General features: G+C 35.4%; 1 protein-coding gene across 1 annotated transcript in view; it reads left to right on the forward strand.

The window, feature by feature from the left end:
• Positions 1–23,095, forward strand: part of NDUFS4 (NADH:ubiquinone oxidoreductase subunit S4) — a 119,031-nt gene that overhangs the window by 24,804 nt on the left and 71,132 nt on the right. The window contains exon 2 of the mRNA XM_036760614.1: positions 20,100–20,178. Coding sequence (XP_036616509.1) covers positions 20,100–20,178 — 79 coding nt within the window. The remainder of the gene's footprint in view (positions 1–20,099; positions 20,179–23,095) is intronic.

Consider the following 23,095-nt stretch of genomic DNA (forward strand, 5'->3'; position numbering starts at 1 on the left):
TCTAGAACTATGCAGGTACTCAAAGCCCATCTATTCCCATTCTCATTTTACAGACCCTGTGGAAGGTTAGGTTGTTTGCCTAAGATCGATCACAAAGGAAGTAAGAGCCAGAGTTGGACTTTGAGCCAGGTCTCTTAATTACAGAGTTCTTTTCAGTTCTAGTGTTCTTTCCACTGTCCCATGCTGTTAGGATAAAGTACTAGTTAGATGACTACTAGTTTAATAATATCTGTCAAACATTATAATTCCTTTCCCAGGCAACATTTAGAATTGATTATAAATCTGAATAAAAGAAAATAAAACTGCATTTGTCCATAATTGCTAAAACCAATTTCCCCAAGGTTCACCCTGAATTTTCATAAAAATACTTGTTGAATTTTGTCTCTCTCATCTCTGCCATTTACAACATGATAAAACTGATTGAGTGAAATACTTAGGGAATAAGATATTTCTATTTGTTTATGCCTTACTATAGTACAGCAGACATAATTTAAATTTTCATTCAGGATCTCAAGTGCCTCAAGGCTGTCATTATAAATGTCAGTAATTATGTTAGACTCTCTTTCTCTAAGAAATGTATAAATACTTATGTATACATACTTATACTTAAATATATGTATGTATGTATACACATATATGATGTTTTTCTTTCCAGAGATTTTATTTTGTTTATTGTAGTCATTTCTAGACATTATTCTTCCCTTTCACATGCACCCATCTCCTCATTTAAAAAATGAGCTCTCCCTTATAACGAAGAAAAGCACTTACATAAAAATCCATGAATGAGCTGCTATAAATATTTTTGTACGTATAGGACCTTTCCCTCTTTCTTTGATCCGTTGGGTTATAGAAATAGTAGTGATGTCACTGAGTCAAAGGAGACCCACAACTTACTGGCTTTTGGAGCATTGTTCCAAGGTGTTTTCTGGAATGACTAGAATAATTCATAGCTCCATCAATGTGTGCCTGTTTTCTCACAGCCCCTCCAACAATTGTCATTTTTTTTTAATCAACCTTGACAATCTGATAGGTATGAGATGGAACCTCAGGTTTTCCTTAATTTGCATTTCTCTAATTATTAGTAATTTGCAATCTATTTTCATATAGCTATAGTTAACTTGGATTTATTCCCTTAAGAACTACCTGTTTAAATTCTTTGAACATTTGTCAATTAGAGAATAACTGTGAAATTGAAAATTGGCACTCTATTTTATTTTGTATTATTTATTGAAAATTATATCTAATCATTGAAATCAATATTTGTGGATCAAATTTAGATTTGATTGTATAGGCCTTGGTAGTAGAGTTTGTAAGAGTTTAACTTTCTTATCCCTATGGCTTATACCCTGGATTCAATCAGTGTCACTTCAGAAGAGCAGAAAGGGGAAAGGGAAGATAAGTTGACTTGGTCATAAGTTCTTTTGCTAACATGGGACCACTCTATTGTAGGCGATGCTTGACATCCAGAGGATGTTAGTCAACTCTGTGTTTTCCCCATTGCCATGGGTCCTGGAGATCCCCTCTTGTGAGTCAGGCCAGATTTAAACCAACCCTTTAGCTCTGCTATATGCCAATGAGTTTAGTTTTCATCACAGCACTGTTTTTGGTACTCCATATAGCTTGTTTTTTTAACTATATAAAAAAAGAGCTTTTTTGGCTGTCGAGTGCCATCCTTGGCTATTAGAGGGGCCGTGGATCCCATTTATTAGCAATTGCTAGCCTTGCTAATAAATTGATCATGCTCAGAACTTTGTGGCTCAGTTTCTCTCTATTGCAGATTTTTATAACCTCATAGCTTATACTTATAAATTCAAGTGAGTTACTTACACACACTTATCTGAAATGAGACCTTCACAACAGTGAAACTTGCTACAGTGATTTCCCCAGTAACTTTTCCCTTCTATTTTTATTTTTTAATTTGATTTTATTTGATTTTCAGTTCTCTCCATCCCCCTCTCCATTCATTGAGGAAACAACAAAAACAAAACCTGATATGAATATATATAGTCATACAAAACAAGTTCCTGCATTAGCCATGTCCAAAAAGAAAAAAGGGGAAATATGCTTCAGTAAATACTCTGAATCTGTCAGCTCTCTGTTTAGAAGTGAGTAGTGTGTTTTGAGTTCTTTGGGATTATGGTTGGTCATTGTGCAAATCAGAATTACCAAGTCTTTCAAAATTGGTTATCTTTACCATAGAGTTGTTATTGTATAAATTTTTATAGTGGTTCTTCTCACTTCACTTTGCATCAGTTTATACAAATCTTGCCAGGTTTTTCTGAAACCATCCCCTTAATTTCTCTCTCTCTCTCTCTCTGTAATTTTTTTTAAACTTAAATACAAAATGAGAAAAGGGAAAAAAAAAACATTACTAGTGGGAAGCAGACCACAAGAGAGGATTCAACATAAAACAATAAATTTGCATTTCAAGAAAACCTCCATAATAAATACCACCCATTGTTTTCAAAGCTGCCCAGCTTTTCTTTGCTTCCTTGTTGGTTTTCTTTTGTTCTCTGCTGTGCACTTTTTACTTTATCTCCCCTCTTCCCCCACCAGGGAAGGCTATAATTAAGTGTGGCTATATATACATATACATAGATATCTATAAACAAACATGTATGTGTATATATATATACACACACATATATACACACATATACACACACATATACACTCATACACATATATATATGTAAGACCGTACTATGCTTATTTCCTCCTATCATCTGTTTCTCTGAGGGTGGATGGCATCTTCCTTCGTAAGTCCAAGTCTTTCCATGTTTTTCTAAATCAACCAGCTCATCCTTTCCTACACCACAGTAATAGTCCAACCCAATCACATTCTATCTGAGAGAATGTCTATGAAAGTTTTTTCCTAGTTTTCTGTATTCCTTCTGTTCTTAGCTACATAGGTTTTACTTATACAAGAACATTTTTACACTTCAGTGATGCTCTCACCTTATAAGATAGTTTAAGGTCTCATACTGCTGATTCTACTTCCTTTATGTGTTTTTCCCTTGGTTTCTTTGAAGTTCCTGACCTTTGATTCTTCTAAGTGAACTTTATACTATTTTTTCTGACTCCATAAAATAATCTTTTAGTAATTTAATTGGGATGACAATGAATAAATAGATTAGTTAGGTAAAATTGCCATTTAAAAAATCATGTTGACTTTACCCATGAATAGTAAATATTACTTCAGTTATTTATATCTGAGTTTATTTGTATAAAAAGTATCTTATGTTTATATTCATATAGTTCTTGTATCTGTTTGGGCAGGTATATACTCCCATATTTTATACTGTCTAGGTATTTTAAATAATCTAAGACAAATATTGCTGACACATAGTATAGTTTCTCTGTTTTTCATTTTTGATTAAATCTCTAAATTGAACTTTAACTTTGTCTGAGATCAAGATTACTATCTCCACTTTTTTTACGTACTAAATTCTACTCCTGTCCTTTATTTTGTCTTTGTGTATATCACTCATTTTTATAATGTTTCCTGAAAGCAACATATTGTTGATTTCAAATTTTTAATCTACATCTCTTTCTGTTTTATGGGTGAATTAGCGCCATTCACATTCTAAGCAACAATTATTTGTTGTGTATTTCCCTCCTTCCTATTTTTCCTATCCTTCTCACTCTATTTTCCCTATCCCTTCTCACTCCTTTGCTTTAATTCTACTCACCATCTTGCTTTCCTGTTCCTTAACCTACCTACTCCTCTACGAGTTCCTCCCTTATCCTTCCCCTCTCTACCCCACCCCCCCCCACTCTATCCCCTTGCCCTCTTATTTCTTTCTGAATTTGGAAGACTTTTATACCCTTCTAGATATATATGTTCCTTTTTTAACCCATTCCCAGTGAGTGTAAGGTTCCAACACTACTTCCCCTCTCCTTACTAGCTTCTTCTGTATCACTTTTTCCTTTTATGCCTCATTTGTATGAGATAATTACTCCTTTCTCTCCCTATACAGTTTTATTTTTTTAGTTCCACCCCATTATACTCAGCTTAGGCCATGCTTTTCTTTCAAACTATATATGTAAATAATGATGATAATCATAAGAGTGCTGCTGATTATTTTCATATATACAAAGTAAGCACTTAGACCTTATTGAGTTCCATATAATTGGTCTTCAATGTTTACCTTTTTTTTTCTTCTGGATGTTATATGTCAAATTTTCCCTTAAGTTTAGGGGGTTTTGTCACAAAAACCTTTGAGTTCATTAAACGTCCTTTTTTAAAAAAAAAAATTCAGAATTATATTTAACTTTGCTGGGTAAGTTACCATTGGTTGTATCCCAGCTTTTTTGCTCTATGAAATATAGTATTCCAAGACCTGTGGTCCTTCAATGTAGTAGCTGCTAGGTCTTGTGTAATCCTTATTTACATGATATTTAAATTGTTTTTTTTTCTTGTTGCTTCCAGTATTTTTTCCTTAACCTGGGAGTTTTGAAACTTGACTATGATATTCCTGTAAGTTTTCCTCCTGGGATCTCTTTCAGGTGGTGATCCAGTGGATTATTTCTATTTCTTCTTTCCCTACTTGTTCTAGAACTTCAGGGTAATTTTCTTTGATAATTTCTTGTAATGTTGTATATTCTTTTTCATTGTAATTTTCAAGTAGTCTGACAATTCTTATATTATTTCTCCTCAATCTGCTCTCCAGACCAGTTGTTTTTCTGATAAGATGTTTTACTTTCTCTTCTATTTTTTCACTCTTTTTATTTTATTTTGTCTTATGATTTCTTGGTGTCTTAGAATGTCATTATCTTCCCCTTGCCGAATTCTAGTTTTCAAATAATTGTTTTCTTCCTTAAGTTTTTGATTCCCTATTTCTAGTTAGTTGACTTTCTTTTCGTAATTTTCTTGATTTTTCTCAGATTTTTCTTTTTTTTCTTCTAATTTTTCCTTGATCTTTCTTATTTGATTTTTAAAGTCCTTGTAAAATTCTTCCAAGAAGTCTTTTTGTACTTGGGACCATTTGTTTTCTTCATTGAAAAGTTTTTTTTAGCTCCACTATCTTCCTCTGAATATGAACCCAGATCTTCTCTAAACCCATAGTAACAATCTATGGTTGGCTTCTTTCTCCTTTGATTACTTATTTTTATTTTTTTTATTTTGTTTTTAGCAGCTATTAGTATAATCAAGTTGCCCCAAGCCTCAAGTCCTTCTTACTTGTTTTTTCAAGTCTGTCTCAGGACCCAGCTTTGGGCTCTCTTCTCCACTCCTAAGGCAGGGGCCCCCAGCTGCACTGTCCGGCAAATGATCTCGCTTCCTACAGCCCCTCAGGTGGCTGCAAACTACCCCCAACTGAAACCAGGTACTCTGCTCTCCTGCAAGTGCCCACAGCCAACAGGATCCCTTCTCCTCTGTTACTGCATTTACCAGGTGTGTGCTAGCTCCTCCCCACAGGGATAGCCCTGGACGAGTCTGGTTAGCACAGCAGTGCTTGGTGTCCCTTGACAGTTGAAGGTCCTTCAAGTCTTTTCCTACTCAGCCTCAGATCCCCTTGCAGTCTGAGAGATAAATAAAAGTTTCAAGGGCTGAAGCTTTTCTCTCTACCCAGCTACCCCCAGGGCTGATTGTTTGTTGATTTTGCAGAGTTGGCCTGGAGGTGTTTGCATTTTACTTTGGCCAAACTTCTGTCCCTGGAAGTCTGGTCATTCTTGGAGTCTCCACAAACTGTCTTAGGAGGACAATTGCTATACCCTGTGTTTACTTCTGCAGCTCTGAGGTGATGTTCTGCCTTTTTTTTTTTTTGGAGGAAATTTGGAGAGCCAAAAGTTTTTTGATCTACTCTGCCATCTTCCCAGAATCCTTTTCTTCTTCCTCCCTTAATTTCTTACAGCACAGTGCAGTTACCCTTTTTAAATCTAGGTGTTAGGTCCCCTTGCAATCTGGAAAATCTATGTAAAATTCTCCCTTTATACTAGAGAAGAAGTCTGAGTTTTTTCTTTTATGTGGTGTTTACAGTACCTTATTGTAAAATTTGGGTTAAGTATTTTGCAACAGGCTCTGTGTCTTATGCTAACCTTCAAGTGTCTCTGTGGCTTTTGCAAAACTTAACAAAAATTCCCATTTAATTTTTTTATGCCCATCCGTGATATATTGAAATTGCAATGGGGAAAGTTGCAATGTGGAAGGAATAACAATAGCATGCCCTCACATTTACATACCAGAGTTTATTCAGCCATTCCCCAGTTGATGGGATGCCACTGCAAAAAGAGCTATTATAAATATTTGTGTACATATGGGTCCTTTTCCTCTTTCTTTGATACCATTGGGTTTTGAGGTAGTAGTTGTATTGCTGGGTCCATGTGTATGTACGGTTTAATTGTTTTGGGGGCCTATAGTTCCAAATTGTTTTCCAGAATGATTGAGCAAGTCCACAGCTCTACCAACAGTGCTTTAATAAACCTGTTTTCCCAGAGTTCTTCTAGCATTTGTCATTTTCCTATTTTTTTTGTCTTAACCAATATGATGGGTATGAGGTGGTACCCCAGAGCCCTTTTAGTTTGCATTTCTCTAACTATCATTGATTTAGAACATTTCTTCATATTGCTTTGATAGCTTACATTCTTTTGAAAACTGCCTATTCATATCCCTTGACCATTTTTCAATTGGGGAATGGCTCCTATTGTAAGTTTTGCTCAATTTCCTATATATCTTAAAATGATGCCTTTGCTAGAGGAACTTAATGCAAAGATTTTCTTCTCACTTTCCCATTTTACTTTTAATTTTAGTTCCTTTGGTTTGTGTAAAAACTTTTTTAATTCTATATAACCAAAAATTATTCATTTTATCATATTTATGTGAAACTCTTTTGTTTGACAAGTAACTTTTCCTCTAAATTCTGAGAGGTAATTTGGTCCACATTCCATTAATTTGCTTATTGTCACTCTTTAAATCATGTTCCTATTTTGAACTTATCTTGGTATACAGTAAGAAATGTCGGCCTATATCTAGTTTCTGTTAGACTACTTTCCTGTTTTTCCCTCAGTTTTTTTGTGGGATAGTGAGCTTCTGCCCCAGTAGCTGTGCTCATTTGCTTCTGTATATTGTGTGCCTTATCAGCAACCTCTCCATCTCTTACCCAGTGCCAGAATATTTCGATGATTACAGCTTTGTAATATAGTCTGAGATCTAGTATTGTCAGGCCCCCTTCTTTCTCATTTTCCCCCCATTGATTCCTTTGATATTCTTGACTTTTGTTTGTCCAGATGAATTTTGTTACTACTTTTTCTAGCTTTATAAAGTAGTTTTTGGTAGTTTGATTGGTATGGCACTGAATAAGTAAATTAATTTAGGCAGTATTGTAATTTTCATTATATTAGCTCATCCTACCCACGAGCAATTAATATTTCTCCAGTTTTTTTATTTGTCTCTGTGTGAAAAGTGTTTTGTAATTTTGTTCATATAGTGTATGCATAGTAATGTAGACTGCTAAATGTTTTATGTTGTCTGTGGTTATTTTAAACAGATTCTCCTTATCTTGCTAGATTTTAATGGTAACATACAAAAATAGGTATGGTATGTGTGTATTTATTTTATACCCAGCAACTTTGTAGAAGTTGTTAATGTTTTTAATTAGTTATTTAGTTAATTTTCAAGAGATAGTTTTTTTTTTGGTTATGCTTATTTCTTCAGTTTCTTTTTATTGTCTTATTGTTATGGCTAACATTTTTAGAATACTATTGAATAGTAATGGTGATAATAGACATTCTTGCTTTACCCTGGATCATACTGGAAGAACTTCTAACTTTTCCCCATTACAGATAATGTTTGCTCTTGGTTTTAGATAGATACTACTTATAATTTAACAGAAAATTCCACTTATTTTCTTTCTAGCATTTTTTAACAGGAATAATTATTGTATTTTGTAAGAAGCTTTTTCTGCATCTCTTCAAGTACTACTCATGATTTTTGCTAGTTTTTTTTATTAATGTGATCAGTTATACTTATAGTTTTCCTAATACTTAACCCATCTTACATTCCTGATATAAATCCAACTTGATCATAGTGTGTCTGATTTTTGTGATATATTGCTATAGTCTCCCTACTAATATTTTCTTTAAAATTTTTTGCATCAGTGTTTATTAGAGAAATTAGTTTGTCATTTTCTTTTTCTGTTTTGACTCCTTGTGGGGTGTGTGTGTATGTCTGTGTGTGTAGACAATGTTTGTGTCTCAGAAGAAATTTGTGAGGATTTCTTTACCTATTTAAAAAAAATAGTTTCTGTGGTATTGGAATTAATCATTCTTTAAATATTTGGTAGAATACACTTGTATATCCATCTGGTCCTGGGGTGGGATTTTTTAGGAAGTTCATTTATGGCTTGTTCAATTTCTTTTTCTAAAATAGGGTAATTTAAATATTCTAGTTTTATTCTAACAACCAGGAAATTTATTTATTTCTAAATATTCATCTCTTTCATTTAGCTTGTCAATTTTATTGTCATATGATTGAGAAATAAAGTTCCTAAAATTGCTTTTGTTTCATCTTCATTGGTTGTGAATTCACCTTTCTCATTTTTTTATACTTGTAAATTTGGTTTTCTTTTTTCTTAATCAAATTAGCTAATGACCTATCTATTTTGTTGAGTTTTTTTCTCAAAAAATACTAATTTTATTAATTCAGTGTTTAATTTTTTAAAAAAATTTGTTAATCTCTTCTTTGATTGTCAGGAGTTGTATTTTGGTGTTTAATAGGGAGGATTTAAGATGTTGGTTTTCTCATTTTCTTAGTTGTATATCCAATTCATTGATTTACTCTTTATCTCTTTTATTGATGTACAAGTTTAGTGATATGAATTTTCTCCTGATTACCATTTTGGCTATATCCTACAAATTTTGGTGTGTTGTCTCATTGAAGTTATTATTTTTAATGAAAATTATTGTTTATTTTTATAATTTGTTCTTTTATCTTCATTTTTAGAGCTGTCTTCATTCCATTTACATACATGGTTCAGATTGTTCTGTATTTTCTTTATTTTTCTGTTCTCTTTTACTTAGCCTCACTTTTCCCCCTGCTCCTTTGTTTAGAGTTTTGCTTCAGAATATTGTTTCTGATTAATTCCTTAATCTACCTTTCCTCTTATTTCCCTTTCCCTGTAACTCCTTTCCTTCCTCTTTCCTTATTGGATGATTGGATGAAATGTGTCCTTATACCCAACTGTGTGTATTTTCTTTCCTCCTCTAACCATTTCTGATAAGAGTGAGATTTAAATGTCATCCTTTTGCCCACAGTTGCCCCCTTCTTGTTGAATAAACCCCTCTTTATGTGAGATATCTTTCCCCATTCTTCCTTTCTCTTCTCTCTTCTAATTCAGTCTACAAAGATTTATTAAGTGCCTACCATTTGCCAGGCACTGTGCTGTTTCTAAGTCTTCTTAGCACTGTATTTACTCTTCTCCCAGTGTGTTCTTCTTCCCCACCCTTTCCATTCTTCTTTTCAGGTCATACAAACACAACAGAATTACTCCTAGGCCCTCTATCTTAATTAGACTCCCTCTGTGACTGCTGGTGATGATAATGATCTCTTCATATAAAAAATGTAACTTTAACCTTTTTTAGTCCCTTATGATTTTATCTGAAATGCTAGGAAGTCCTCTGTTTTGTCAAATGTACATTTTCCCCCATAGGATTATAATTTTTTTTTTCTGGGTAGATTGTTCTTGATTGAAGCCTATCGGGGTGGGGAACCTGTGGCCTAGACCACATGTGACCTTCTAGGTCCTTGAGTGTAGCCTTTTGACTGAGTCCAAGTTTTACAAAACAAATTCATTTATTAAGGGGATTTGTTCTGTGAAGTCTGGATCCAATCAAAGGGCCTCACTTCAGGACCTGGAGAGCCACATGTGGCCTGGAGTCCACAGGTTTCCCACCCCTGGCCTAGATGTTTTGCCTTCTGGAATATCATGGAAGTTCTCTACTTCTTTTTTGTAATGACTGCTATATCTTGTGTGATCCTGATTGTGGTTCCTTGATACTTTATTTTTTTTTCTGCTTACAAAATTTTTTCCTTTGCCAGGAAATTTTGGATTTGGACTATAATATTCTTGGAAGTTTTCATTTTGGGATTTCTTTCAGGAGGTGACGGCTGGATTCTTTCAGTTTTTACTTTGCACTCTGGTTCTAAGATGTCTGGTCAGTTTTCTTTTATGAGTTATTGAAACATGATGTCTAGGTTGTTTTTTTGTTGTTGTTCATGGCTTTTGGGTAGTTAAGTGATTCTTAAATTATCTCTTCTCAATCTGTTTTCCAGGTCATTTGTTTTTCCTGTGAGATGTTTCACATATTCTAAATTTTTTTGGCCTTTTGGCTTTGTTTTATTATATCTTGATTTCTTGTGGAGTCATTGGCTTGCATTTGGCCAGTTCTAATTTTTAAGGAGTTATTTTCTTCTGTAAAATTTTATACCTCTTTCCAAGCTCTTAATTCTTTTTTCATATCTTTCTCCTCTTGCCTTGCGTCGTTTCACTTTTTTTTCTCTACTGCTCTGTTTTTTTATTTTTTTTTAATTTCTTCCTCAACTCTTCTTGTAATTCTTATTGGACTTGTGTTCCAGCTGCATTTTATTTTGAGGCTTTGCTTGTAGATATTTTTGAGTCATTCTCTTTGTATTTTACGTTTCCCTTTCACCGTAATAGTTCATCATGTGATCAGGTTCTTTCTTCATTTGCTCATTATTCCAGCCTGTTTCTTGATTTGGGACTTTATGTTAATGTTGGGCTCTCCACACTTCTGTTGGGGGAAAAGAAGAGGGCTTATCTGGCCTGAGCTTTTGTCTTACTGTGCCTTTCTGCTGCTTTCACAGTTCTGGCTAAGGTCCCATAAGCTTTCAGTGCTTCTGAAGTGGTATGATCCAGGGAGAGGTCTGTTAACTGCCCTCCTAATCTGACATCTGCAAGTTCCTGATCCAGGCTTATGTCTGGTTGGGAGTTTCAGCTGACTGATGCTGACTCAGTCACTATTATCCTGCTGTAAGATGTGAGTTCAGAGTATCTGGACTGCCAACACCCCTTTTGTCCGGGATGCTCCAGGGATCAGAGGCACACAGCTACCATTTCCTTTCTAGAACTTGTTCCTAGGGCAGAAGTTTATAACCACTCCTCTCCTTCCCGTATCTGTTACCTAGCACTGGGTGATGGGTTTGAGACTATGGCTGGTCTCAGCTCTCTTTCAGTCCCTGTGTGTGGAGTGCTCCCCACCACCACTGCCTCTCCCGGCCAGACCCCTACCATATTGTATGCAGAATGCTCTGTCTCCCTAAGCCACCCTCAGCTGGAAAAAAGCGACTCACTGTGACTTTCTGTCTTTCCCAATCAGAATTCAGTCAGGTTCATTCTCTAGATCTTTGTCAAAGAGATGGGGGAGGGGGAAATGCTAGACTCTAATACTTCCTCTCTCTTTGCCATCTTGGCTCCTTCTCTTCTAATCTGTGCTGCATTTGGATTGGTTTGTACAAAACCTTATTTTATGTGATCAAAATTATACATTTCATCTTCTGAGAGCCTCTCTGTCATTTGTTTGGTTGTAAACTTTTCTTCTATCCATACTGTCAAAAGTGTTATATTCCTTATTTCTCTAGTTTATTTATGATGTAACCTTTTCTAGGTATCATGTATCCATTTGAAGCTGATATTGATATTTGTTGTGAGATGTTAGCATGTGTCTAATTTTTGCCAGACTAATTTCAGATATTTCTAGGTTTTTGTCAGTAAGCTTATTCCAGTAGTTGGGATCTTTGCATTATCCAAGATTATGCTGTTGCTTGTTTGCTACTGTATATTGTGTACTTTTTTTTTTTTTTTGGCTACTATATATTGTTTTTTTTCCACTGGCTGACCTTTGTCTTCTAATGAGTACCAAATAATCAAATAGTTCTGATGATCTGATACAGTAAGTCCTCCTTCCTTCCCACTTTTTTAAAAAATTATCTTTCCGATTCACTGTCAAGCCACTTTTAGTAAACAGTGTCTCTTCCGTTGAGATTCATGCTATCAAATGTTACTCAATTTTGATCCTGTTGGTTTATTTTGGTTTTATTGGTTGACTTTTATGATTTTTTTACATGCACATTCAGCTCATTGATCTTCTGCTTTACTATTTTGTTAATGCATATTTGTAAGGATATGGTTTTTCATTTTTCCTGGTGACTGCTTTAGCTGTATCCCAGAAATTTTGTTATATTGTTTTATTGTTATCATTTTCCTTTTACATAGTGATCATTTCTATACTTGTTCTTTGACTCATCATTCATTATTTGGAATTTCATAGTTAAGTCTCCATTCGGATTTGTATTATTTCTAGTCCCTAGGCCAATTTCTGTTTTTATTGCGTTGTGGTCCATAAAGAATATTAACTATTTCTATCTTTTTAGATTTGTTTTTTAATATCTGTGTCCTGGTACATGGTCAGTTTTTTTGTAAAAGTTTCATTCTATTTTTCATTTTCTAGTAGGTGCAGAGTTGTCTTGGATTATTTGAATTTCTCTTCCTTTATATTTGTAAATCTTTCTCCTGATAATGTGTAAAACATGTTGTTTCTGAATTGAATTGTTAAAATCAGCCACTATGTGTCTTGGGGTTTTCAGTCTTGAGTTTTTTCTTGAAAGGTTTTCTAAACACTTTCTATGTTCAGAAGTTCTGAGCAATTCTTTTTTGTTTTCTGTGTTATAGTGTTAAGGGTTTTTGTCCTTTTATGTTCTTCTGAGATACTTAGCCTTAAGTTGTGCCTTTGCATTTTGTCTTCAAGATGCCTATGGTTTGCATTCATAGGGAAAATATTTTCCTTTAATGTCATTGTATTTTGCTTTTTCTTCTTCTAGATTTTCCTTCATTTCTATTTGCATTCCCAATCTATTTTTCTCCCTTTTGTTCTTTGGTGAGACTTGCCATTGCAAATTCCAATTTTCCTGTTTTTCCCACTATTTTTGCCATGTAGGCCATAAATTTTGCTCTCATTATTCTCATTTTTCTTTTGAACCTCTTAGGAACAGTATATTGTGGTTCTGTGTTCTTCTCAAATTCCAAAGGGTCTTCTGTCTCATCCAGTGTTGGATCATTTTCCTTTATTTTGCAGTGTTTATCAGTAGATCCCTGAACTCACTAGCCCTAGACACCATATTTCCTCCCATTTTAAATGTTTTCTCTGTTGATTTATCTGCTTATGTTCAAGGTCTTTGAGTTTTCTTGTTCCTGAGATCTTCAATGATTATAGTTCCCCCCAAACCCAATTTCCCCTGTTCTCTTTTTTTTACTCTTTCCCCTCTGATGGTGCTTTTCTTGGTGTCCAGATTTCCAGATGTCTCCACCTCCTTCCATGAATTTCAGGTGGACAGAACTGATCCCAGTTGGATGTCATGTTTTTTTTCCTCAGACTTAGTGGAGTGCTACACAGAGCTTCTTAGGGGAGGTGTCCTGTCCTGGTGTCTTATCCCATTCCCTCTGTTCTTCAGTTCTCTGGCCTAGCACTGGCAATTAGGAGCTTTGCAGCACTGATGTTGTAGAGTTGTCTGCTGTAGCACTAACTATATGTCATGACGTCTAGCCATTGTTTGTTCCTGAAGGGCTGCCATAGCACTGGCTGGTTTTTGCTGCCTGAGCAAACTTTTAGAACCTGGAGCCAGGGTCTCCACAAAGCACTGGAATGGGGTTGGGGGAAGGGTTGGATTGGGATTTGTTGCAAGCCAGTGTTTTGGGTCCTTGGGTTTGCTAGTGTAGCCTGGATCCTGATGGTGTAGGAGTTAAGGGAGGTGCTAGTTAAGCTCAGCATCAGTGAATGCCATTTCACTTTTTTTAAAACCTTTTTTGATTCTAGGTGCCCAAGATTATGGAGATAGCTGAAGTTGCTTTATCTTTGGCATATGATTTCCGTTTTGGAGAAGTTTAAGAGGAAATGTCTAGTCTTCCATCTTTTTGTTCACATAACCCAGAAGTCCCAAGAGTGTTTAATGTTCATGAACTTTGAAATTGCTTTATCTAATCATAATATTTTCTCATTCCATAGTTCTCTATGCCATTCAGTCGCTCCATGTTTTTACCTCATTCTCATTGTGGCTGTCCCTTTCCTTCCACCCTTCAGTTCTGTTGCAGATTATCACTTCTGCATTCTCACCTTCCTTCTCTATCTTGACTGTCACCCTTAATCCCCTTGTCCTTTTGTCCTATTGCTATTCATGTCTTGCCAAGCCCACATGCTGCTGAATGGAACTGGAGGACATCATGAAACCCTGCTGATTGGGCCACCTACTAATTTCTGGTGTCTTATCTCAGCTGGATCCTCACTTCAACAAGACAAATATTCTGTTCCTCTGGAATCTATTTAGTTTCCCAGTGTCCATAATGGGTGTTCTAAACCCTAAATTCCAAACTCCTCCTAAGGCCTTCCTTTATAGAGGGTAGAAGGGTACAGTTATCCCTTCCACATTGTGGGGGTTAGGAGTACAGGGTTCCTGCAGTCTGGAAAATCTGTGTAAAATATTTTGGCCCTCCCTTTGTACCAGAGAAAAAGTCTGAATTATTTTGGTATTAAACGATAAACATGTTGATATTGTACAGTACTATGCATATGATTTTATGCAGTGCCGAGTTTCTAAACTTTTTCTGTTGTCTGCTGGCCTTTGCATGTTTGCAGCTTCCTCAAAACTTCCCCAAAATTCCCATTTAATTTTTTATGCTGACCTATGATATATCAAAACCACAGTGGAGAAAGTTGCAATGTGGAAGGGATAACTGTGTTCTCTCAGATCACTCCACTTTGCATGTGCTGCCCTGCCTGATTTCAGCTCCATGGAATAAGGCACTGTGCTGAGTAATACAAAGACAAAATAAAAGGACACTTCTCATATCCTAAATCATATGCTTCCCTCCCCATCCTCCTCATAGCCATTTTCTTTCCCATTTACTTGGCAATCTCTTCTCTGTCCCCATTCCCTCCTACTTTTTTGGGTGCCTCTTGTCCTCAGGAGTTTCAGTTTCCCTCCTCAGGAGGCGTCATGTTCTCCATGGAAGCATACTTTCTCAGAGGAAATAGTTGACCTGTGGATAGCTTCCCTCCAGGTTAAACCCGTTGTGTATTCCCTGTCTCCCATTACTTATATTTCTTCTGCTATGGCAGTGCTCTTCACTGGGACCCCTTATTCTCATTTTTAAAGATCTTTTTATTCCTGCTACATGACCAACTTACTTCCTTTTCCACATCTACAAAATTTTGATGCTGGCTTTGCTTTTACTTCTCGTATACCACTCATCATTGGAAACTATTGCAACCCATTCTCTCAGTTCCTCAGTTTATTAATTTTCCATGACCCGTTTTCCCACCCCAACTTACCTACACAGAGAGATAGTCATACCCTCGACCATCATCCACAAGCGTTCTGCTTCATATTCTTAAACTCTTGAATTTCTTTATCTCATCATAATCTTCTATCATTCCATTTTTTCCCTTTGTCTTGTAACTCCCTAGTCCTGCTCTTCATCCTTGCTGTGACCTCCAATCCTTTCGCCCCAGTTTTTTCCCAGGACATCACCCTTGCACTGGCTATACTTTCCTCTCTACTTCGTCTGATCTTTTGTTGATCCAGGTCAATTCTACACTCTCCATTACTCTGTAGTCCTTAGCCATCTTTCCCTATTACTGACTTCCACTGCCAAGCCATGGCCTTCGATCTCTCCCAGTATCTTTGCTCCTGAGTGTTACTGACTGACGCTGGAAAAAATCACAAAACAATGCTGACTGATTGCTCTACAGATTTATGTTACGTCTTCTTAATTGGGGCCTCAATTCAGCAAGGCAGTCCTTTTATACCTCTCTAATTGATTCTCTGTTTCCCTTACCACAGTGGCCTTTCTAAACCATTTCATTCCTCTCTAATGTCATAGCTCCTCCTTTCCCCACCTTCTCAGCTGAGAACTACAACTCTGGGGAAACAAACAAACAAAACTGAGAAACTATTGGGGCCATTTGCAGAGAGCTTCCTCTTTTTCCTTCCTCATCTCACATTACTCAAATCCTTTCTTCTCTATTTCCTTCTTCAAACCTGTCTCATTTGAAGAGGTGGCCTTTCTCCTTGCCAAGGCAAACCTTTTTACAGTTACATAGTGATGCCATTCCGTCCCATCTTCTTCAACAGATGGTCCCCTCTATCATCTCCACTCTTTCACTAATCTTCATCCCTTCCTGTCTGCTTACCTACTCCCTAAAAATATTCCCATGTCTCCCTCATACTTAGAAAACCCTCATTTGACCCATCCCATTAGCTAGCTTCCTCTGTCTCTCTACCCTGTTGTGGTTAAACTCATCAAGAAGACCATCTAAAATCCTTGTCTCTTCTTCCTTTACTCCCACTCTCTTCTTACTCTCTTGCAATCCCACATCCAGCCTCATCATTCAGCCAAAACTACTCTTTCCAAAATTGTTGATGATCTCTTAAGTGTCAAGTCTTCTTCTTTTTGACCCCTCTGCAGACTTTGGCTCGTTGATTGCCCTCTTTTCCTTCATACTCTCTTTTCTTTAGATTTTTAAGATACTGCTCATTCCTGGTTCTCCTTTTTCTGTCTGACTTCTTCTCCTTTATTGGATCTTCACCCAGGTTATATGTGCTACCTGTGGGTGTCTTTTAAGACTATTGCCTGGGCCCTCCTGTCCTCTCTACAAAATATTTCATTTGGTGATCTCTGTAGCTCCCATGGATTCAATTAGCATCTCTCTGCTTATGATTCTCAGATTTATTTATCCAGCCCTAACCTCTTTCCTGGCATCCATTCTTGAATCTCCAACTGCCTGTTGTACATCTTGAAATGAATGTCCCATAGACAAACTCAGTATGTCATGCTTCTTCAGTATCCAAACTGTGTGACCGACCTTGGGTTGGTCATAACCTCTCAGTGCCCTTACCAGCTCTCGAGAGTGCAAGTAAGAAACGAGTTACCAATGTGCGTTGGTAGGAGGAGTTGCTACACTTAGAATTTCCTATGTTGGTGAGTCCATTGACCAAGCTAATGAATGAATTAATGCCCCCAAACTGGAGATATTTCAACTGCCAATGCTTTCCAAATTATCTAATCGTAAGAAAATAGAACTAGATCTAAAAGGTATCTTTTTAAATAAAATAACCAACTCAAGGTTCAGTTTCCTGTGTAGCTAAGAAATAATATAAACTAAATCTATCTATATATAAAATATCATTTCTAAAATGGAACACTCAGTTAAATGAATAAATACTTTGAATGTTTTGTTGGGGAAAAAAAACCCTACACTTTTGTAGAATTCATTTAAATTGTGTCTTCCTGATGGTTTAAATCTAATCTACCATTTGTGGAATCCAAAGTGACCATATTGAATAGTCCTGAAGAGTACAGATTTTTGATCCACTCTGTTTTCCAAAAAGAAAAAAATCATGTTGATTAATTTCAGTTTTTAGTTGAATTCTTTCAAAAATTAAATTTACTAATATTGTAACTTCCTATCTGTTCTGAATTTTGTGTCTCCATCATCACTTAACAAGAGTTGCTTCCTCCCTTCTATAAATAAATATTTGCCATTAAACCAGTTTTATTAATTTATATGCTCAGTCAAGAGACAGTGTAGCAAAATGGATAAAAAGAGCTGGCATTGTAGTTAAAAAGACATGGGATTTAGTCCCGCCTCTGCCATGTGCTGACTTAGTACCCTTGGGCAAGTCACTTTACCTCAATATCTCAGTCTCTAAGACTGAAAGTTTCTAAGAAGGTTTCTTGCCTTGGTAGAAGCTTCTTCCTTATTAGGCCCTGAAACCCCAGTTCTAATCTCTTTCCCTACCCTATATACACTTGGTTAAAATACCTTTTCTTGATTTTTGTTTGCTTCCCTCCTCATTGCCTTCCAGCTCTGACATTTTGTGTTCTGTGGTTCCATCTACCTTTAATATTTTATGTTTTAACATTTTTTGAAGGCTTTCACATGGGAGAGGGCTTAATCTTGTTTTTGCTTGATACCAGAGGGCAGAACTAAGAGTAATGGGTAGAATTTGCAAAGAGGGAAACTCAGAATAAATTTCTAATTGCTAACAATTGGAGTTTCTCTGAAATAGAAATATGCTACGTTAGTTTTCCCTCACTGGAAGTCTTCAGTAAAGTTTGGATGCCCAGTTCCTGGCTTTGTTGTAAAAAAGGATTCTTTTTCTGTTATGGGCTGTACTTAGATGGATGGTGAAGTTGCTTCCAATTCTAAAGTTCTCTGATGGATGAATCTATACTACCAAATTGGGGAGGCTGTGGATAATTGGATGTCCCCTGCTCCCACGAGCAAATGATATTTTAGTATTCTGATGTCTTTACTTATACTAAAGACTTTATTTTAAAAATTAGTTTCACTCACAATGTAGCATATATTAGACTTTTAGGTTATTTATCCTTAAAATTTGTATGTGTGTAAATACTTAAGGAGGAAATTTTCCAAAGTGATGGCTGCTTCCTAGGTTAGGTTTTAGAAATAAGATTTTAGAAATAGAAGAGACTACATTGGTCATGGGATTTGTCTCCTTCAGATATACAGATGAAGAAAATTGAGGCCTAGTTTGTAACTTGTCTGATGTGATAGTTTTCATGTTGGATACTTATGATGAAATCATAGATAACATTACTAAATTATACCATCCTAATTTGAGACAGAATCACTTTCAAATTTTTGTACATGTTTGTAAGTGAAACAATTATTTTGCATTATCAGTAATCACATCTGAATTTATATTTTTGTAACATGAATTTCCTTAAAGTAGGTCATATATTTATTGAAAGTTGAATTTTAGACAGTATCTAATACTGTTTAATATCTCTTATAGTATTACAAATAATTATGTGTGTGTATATACATGTATATGTAAGTAATGTTTTCTGGTACAAATTTACTGAGTGTTTTGTTTGACATGTTAAATAGTCATTTTATATACCTACAATAATTTTATATACCTACACTCATTTTGTTTTCTGAAAGGAATTGTGAATTGTTAAAGTCAGTCAGTGCCTAAACATTATTAAGCACCTACTATGTGTCAAAAGCTGGGCATACCAAAAGGAGCAAAAAAAGTCCTACTATCAAGGAGTTTGCAATTTAGTAGAGCAAACAACAATTAACAGTTATAAATAAACAAGCAGTATACAGCATAAATAAGTAAGAGAAGGAAGGCACTAGAATTAAAAGAGTCTGGGAAATTGTATTAGAAATTAACTGTTACTAGCCAAATATCCACGGCACCTCGCTAATAGAAACTATAAAGTGTACTTGAAATAGTCTCAGTTTTAAGAACTTCCTTTTGAAGAAGAATACGAATATAAAGGAGCTATATTTTTTAAAAAACTGTACCTTTTTAAAATATTGAAAAATTTCCCTCACCCATTGGAAACAGTTGATAATTAGCTGTTTAACATTTTACAAGTATATCATTTGTTTAGGATTAGAAGTTATGTTAAAATAATGGTTCTTCTTTGAAGAATACACATTTTGTCTCAATTCCATTTGTTGGTAAATTTTCTATTTCTGAATTTTTAACAACTGAATTTTTGAACCAAAGTAGTTAAAGTAATTGTTAGATTAAAATAATTATGAAGGTCACACCTAGTTGGATTATCTTTGGTTTTTAATTATGATGAAAATTTTTCAGTTTTAATATCCCATTATTAAACTATACAATTGTACTTTACACTATTAAGAATATACTTAAGATTTTTTCCTTCTGATGCCATCATTTAGGGATCAGAGTTCCAGAATAGTTACTTCAGCTTTGTATTTTCTGTCTGTTCGTGACAAACTAGCTACTGTACATTCACATAGAGTAGTACAGTCCTTGCCACTGGCAGTCTCTCTGTGTGACACAGAGCCTGTAGGCTGACATAAAGTTCAGCCTGTTGTGAACTGTTAAGTGGGAGCCTGCCAAAAACTCAGCAGACAGAACTAATTGGGGAGAAAAAGGATTTTTGTGCCCTCATCTCTCCCTCTTTCATTTTTTTTTTCACAAGACGGATATTGTTAAAGTAACTTGTTTATGTAAGATTTGTCTGCCTTTATTTTCTCGTTGCATGAATCATTTTTTAACTTCAAGTCTTACACTGCAGGTCACTGAGCACTTCCACATGGTGGCTGGCAAAGGACCAAGCTCAAGACACGCAACTCATCACAGTTGATGAAAAATTGGTAAGGGTTTTTTTTTGTTGTTTTTTTTTTACAACATACTGTGATTCTGCCTTCAGGTTATTTCTGCACAATAAGCTTTCAGGATGGTATTCTGTACTCCTTGAGGAAAGAAAAATAAATTTTAACTTCCAGATTCATAGTATGCTTTAAACAGAAACATTCGTAAGCCACAAGAAGATAATCTGTGCATTAAAGCACATATGCAGTCACATACACAAATATTAAGCAACAAATGTGAAATTGTGAAAGGCCTGGATCATAGTGGTTATATTGTAGTCAAGTTGCAATAGGTAATTGATTTTGGTTTTTTTTATAAATGTAATATTTTTTAATTCTCTTGTTTATACTCCCATTTAATGAAATTGCAGTATATTTTCCAATACTTTAAAAAATCAGATGTATTAGGTTTTCCTTTTTGCTAAAGAAATAAAGTTTGAAGAACCATGCAAAGTCATTGTTACTGTATACTACCTCATTTCTGCATATGCATAAAGGTTAGATTACAACTAGAAACAAATGCACAACATTCTTCTGTTAATGAGTAGCAGATTAGAATTTTGGCAACAATCACTTATAAAATTTTTTGATGTGTGGTCCGTTACTTTAGATGCAACCTGATATTTATGCTTATTTTCTACAATGGCATAATTGTTGTGAGGCTTCCAAGACTTCTGGTGAAAATGTGTCATAGCATAAACCTGCTTTTCATTGTATTTTTGAATTACTGTTATAGAATAAATGGGTATGTTTCTTGATTACTCTCCTTCTGTTTGTTCTTTAGCCTTATATTGCTCACCTTTGGGCAGGAAAAGGTACCTAAAATATTTAAAGCAGAATTCTAGAAGTGTACATTCATACATATTAAAGTTCCTGAAGCATAACATTGAACATTTAAATAATGAATACTTAGGATCTTGCGCTTGGTATATTATGTCTTAAGTCTTCTGTAAATTGTAGTTCTAGTTCAGTCCCTATGAGCTTGATTTTATTAGTTTAAACAAATTTAAAACTGATGAATTAAAATTATATGTACATACATATGATATATAGACATAAACTAAAATGTGGTTTTAATTTTATGTAGATTGTGATCCCATGTTAATTTTGTATAAAAACAGTGAGTATTTAGTAGTCAGATGTAACTTTTGAGTTGACCTTAGAATCAAGACCTATAGAGGTGAGTGCCATTTGTGGTTAGGTCTGTGATGTTCTTGTGTTCCTGTATATGAAGCTTGAATTTGCTTTGCTTAGTTTATAAACTTTGGGATGGTACTATTTCTCCCATTTTACAAATGTTGTGAATATAAATTAGATTAAATTCAGCAAATAAATTTATTGAATACATTTTGCATACAATATGTTTCATGAGCTTTCTGACCCTCAAAAAACATTAAAAATTTTTCATCTTCGTAGTCAATGGCCTGTTCTGTGGGAGAAATATTTTTTTTATACTTTGGAGAAGTCATTATTTCACCGCAATTCTTGTTTCCTGTATACAGATCTTAAATAGCTGTTAAACCTTTCTATCTGTCTGAAATATGATTTGAAATTAATTTAAATCTTATCTTTATGTTTCTGTTTGGCTTTTACCTTTATGCCAATTCAGGTTAATAAATATCAATATTGTACATTATCGATATTTTCCCACCTGTGAAGTGATGGCATTGTACTGGGTCAGGAATTCTTAACCTTTCCTCTGCTTTGTACCCCTTTGGCAATATCAAAGCCTTTTTTAGGAAAAATGTTTTGGGATGCATAAAATAAAATATATAGGATTACAAAGAAAATCTATTATATTGAAATAATTATTAATTATAAAAAAAACAAATACAAGTTCACATGCTAATAAGAACCCTTGGACTACATATTCCTTACAAGTCTTTCTAGTTTTAAATCTTATCATTCTATAACAAAATTATTCACAGAATTTAAAAACTTGAGAGTTGGAAAGGACCTCCATGACTGTCAAGTGTAAATCATGAGAAAAGAATATTCCTGACAGGTGATTGTCCAGCCTCTACTTATAGATATCCATAATGGATCCCCCATATGGAGGGGGAACCTATCACCTCTCAAAGTGAATGATTCTACTTTTTGGGCAGATGCTGAAACTGAGGGAAACAGGGTTAAATAACTTGCCCCCAAGGTAACTTTGCTAGTGAATGTTTGAGGCCAGATTTGAGCTCAGGGAGATGTGTTTTCCTGATTCCAGGGCTGGTGCTCTGTCTCCTGTACCACCTACCTGCCCCAGTAGATTTAAGAATCATCAGCTTAGAGGACAATAATCAAATTCCTGAGAGCTGATGAAATCACCAAGTGAAGTAGTACTGAGGGAGAAGAGAAGAGGGCCCTGTGGAATAGCCATGGTTAGCAGGCCTTACCTGGATGGAGGTCCAGCAGAGGAGACTGAGAAAAGATGATCATATAAGTGGGAGAACCCAGGAGAGAGTTTTTCCAGAAAAAATGAAGAAAAGCGAGTATGAAGAAGAGGGTGATTGACAGTGTCAAAAGCTGCAGAGAGATCAAGATGTATGAGGACTGAAGAAAGGCCATTAGATTTGGGAAGAGCACAGAATACAGATTGCATAACGTTAAGAGAGTGAGAGGAAATAGGGGAATCAGTTGTAGACAGCCTTCTCAAGGAGTTTGGCCAGAAAAGGCAGAAGATATAGGATGATAGCTAGCAGGGATGGATGGATAAAGTGAGGCTTTTTTTGAGGACAGGGAGACATACATGGGCATGTTTTTAAAGGGTAGTGAAGCAACCAGTACACAGGGAGAGAATGAATATTAGAGTGGAGATGATAGGGCAAACTGCTAGAGAAGACAATATGAAATGGGATCACTTGTACACTGGTCAAGGAGAAGGACCACTTCATTATGTGAGATGGGGTAAAAGATAGTGGCAGAAGGCATC

Source organism: Trichosurus vulpecula, chromosome 1, assembly GCF_011100635.1.
Source record: "Trichosurus vulpecula isolate mTriVul1 chromosome 1, mTriVul1.pri, whole genome shotgun sequence".
NCBI lineage: Eukaryota > Metazoa > Chordata > Mammalia > Diprotodontia > Phalangeridae > Trichosurus > Trichosurus vulpecula.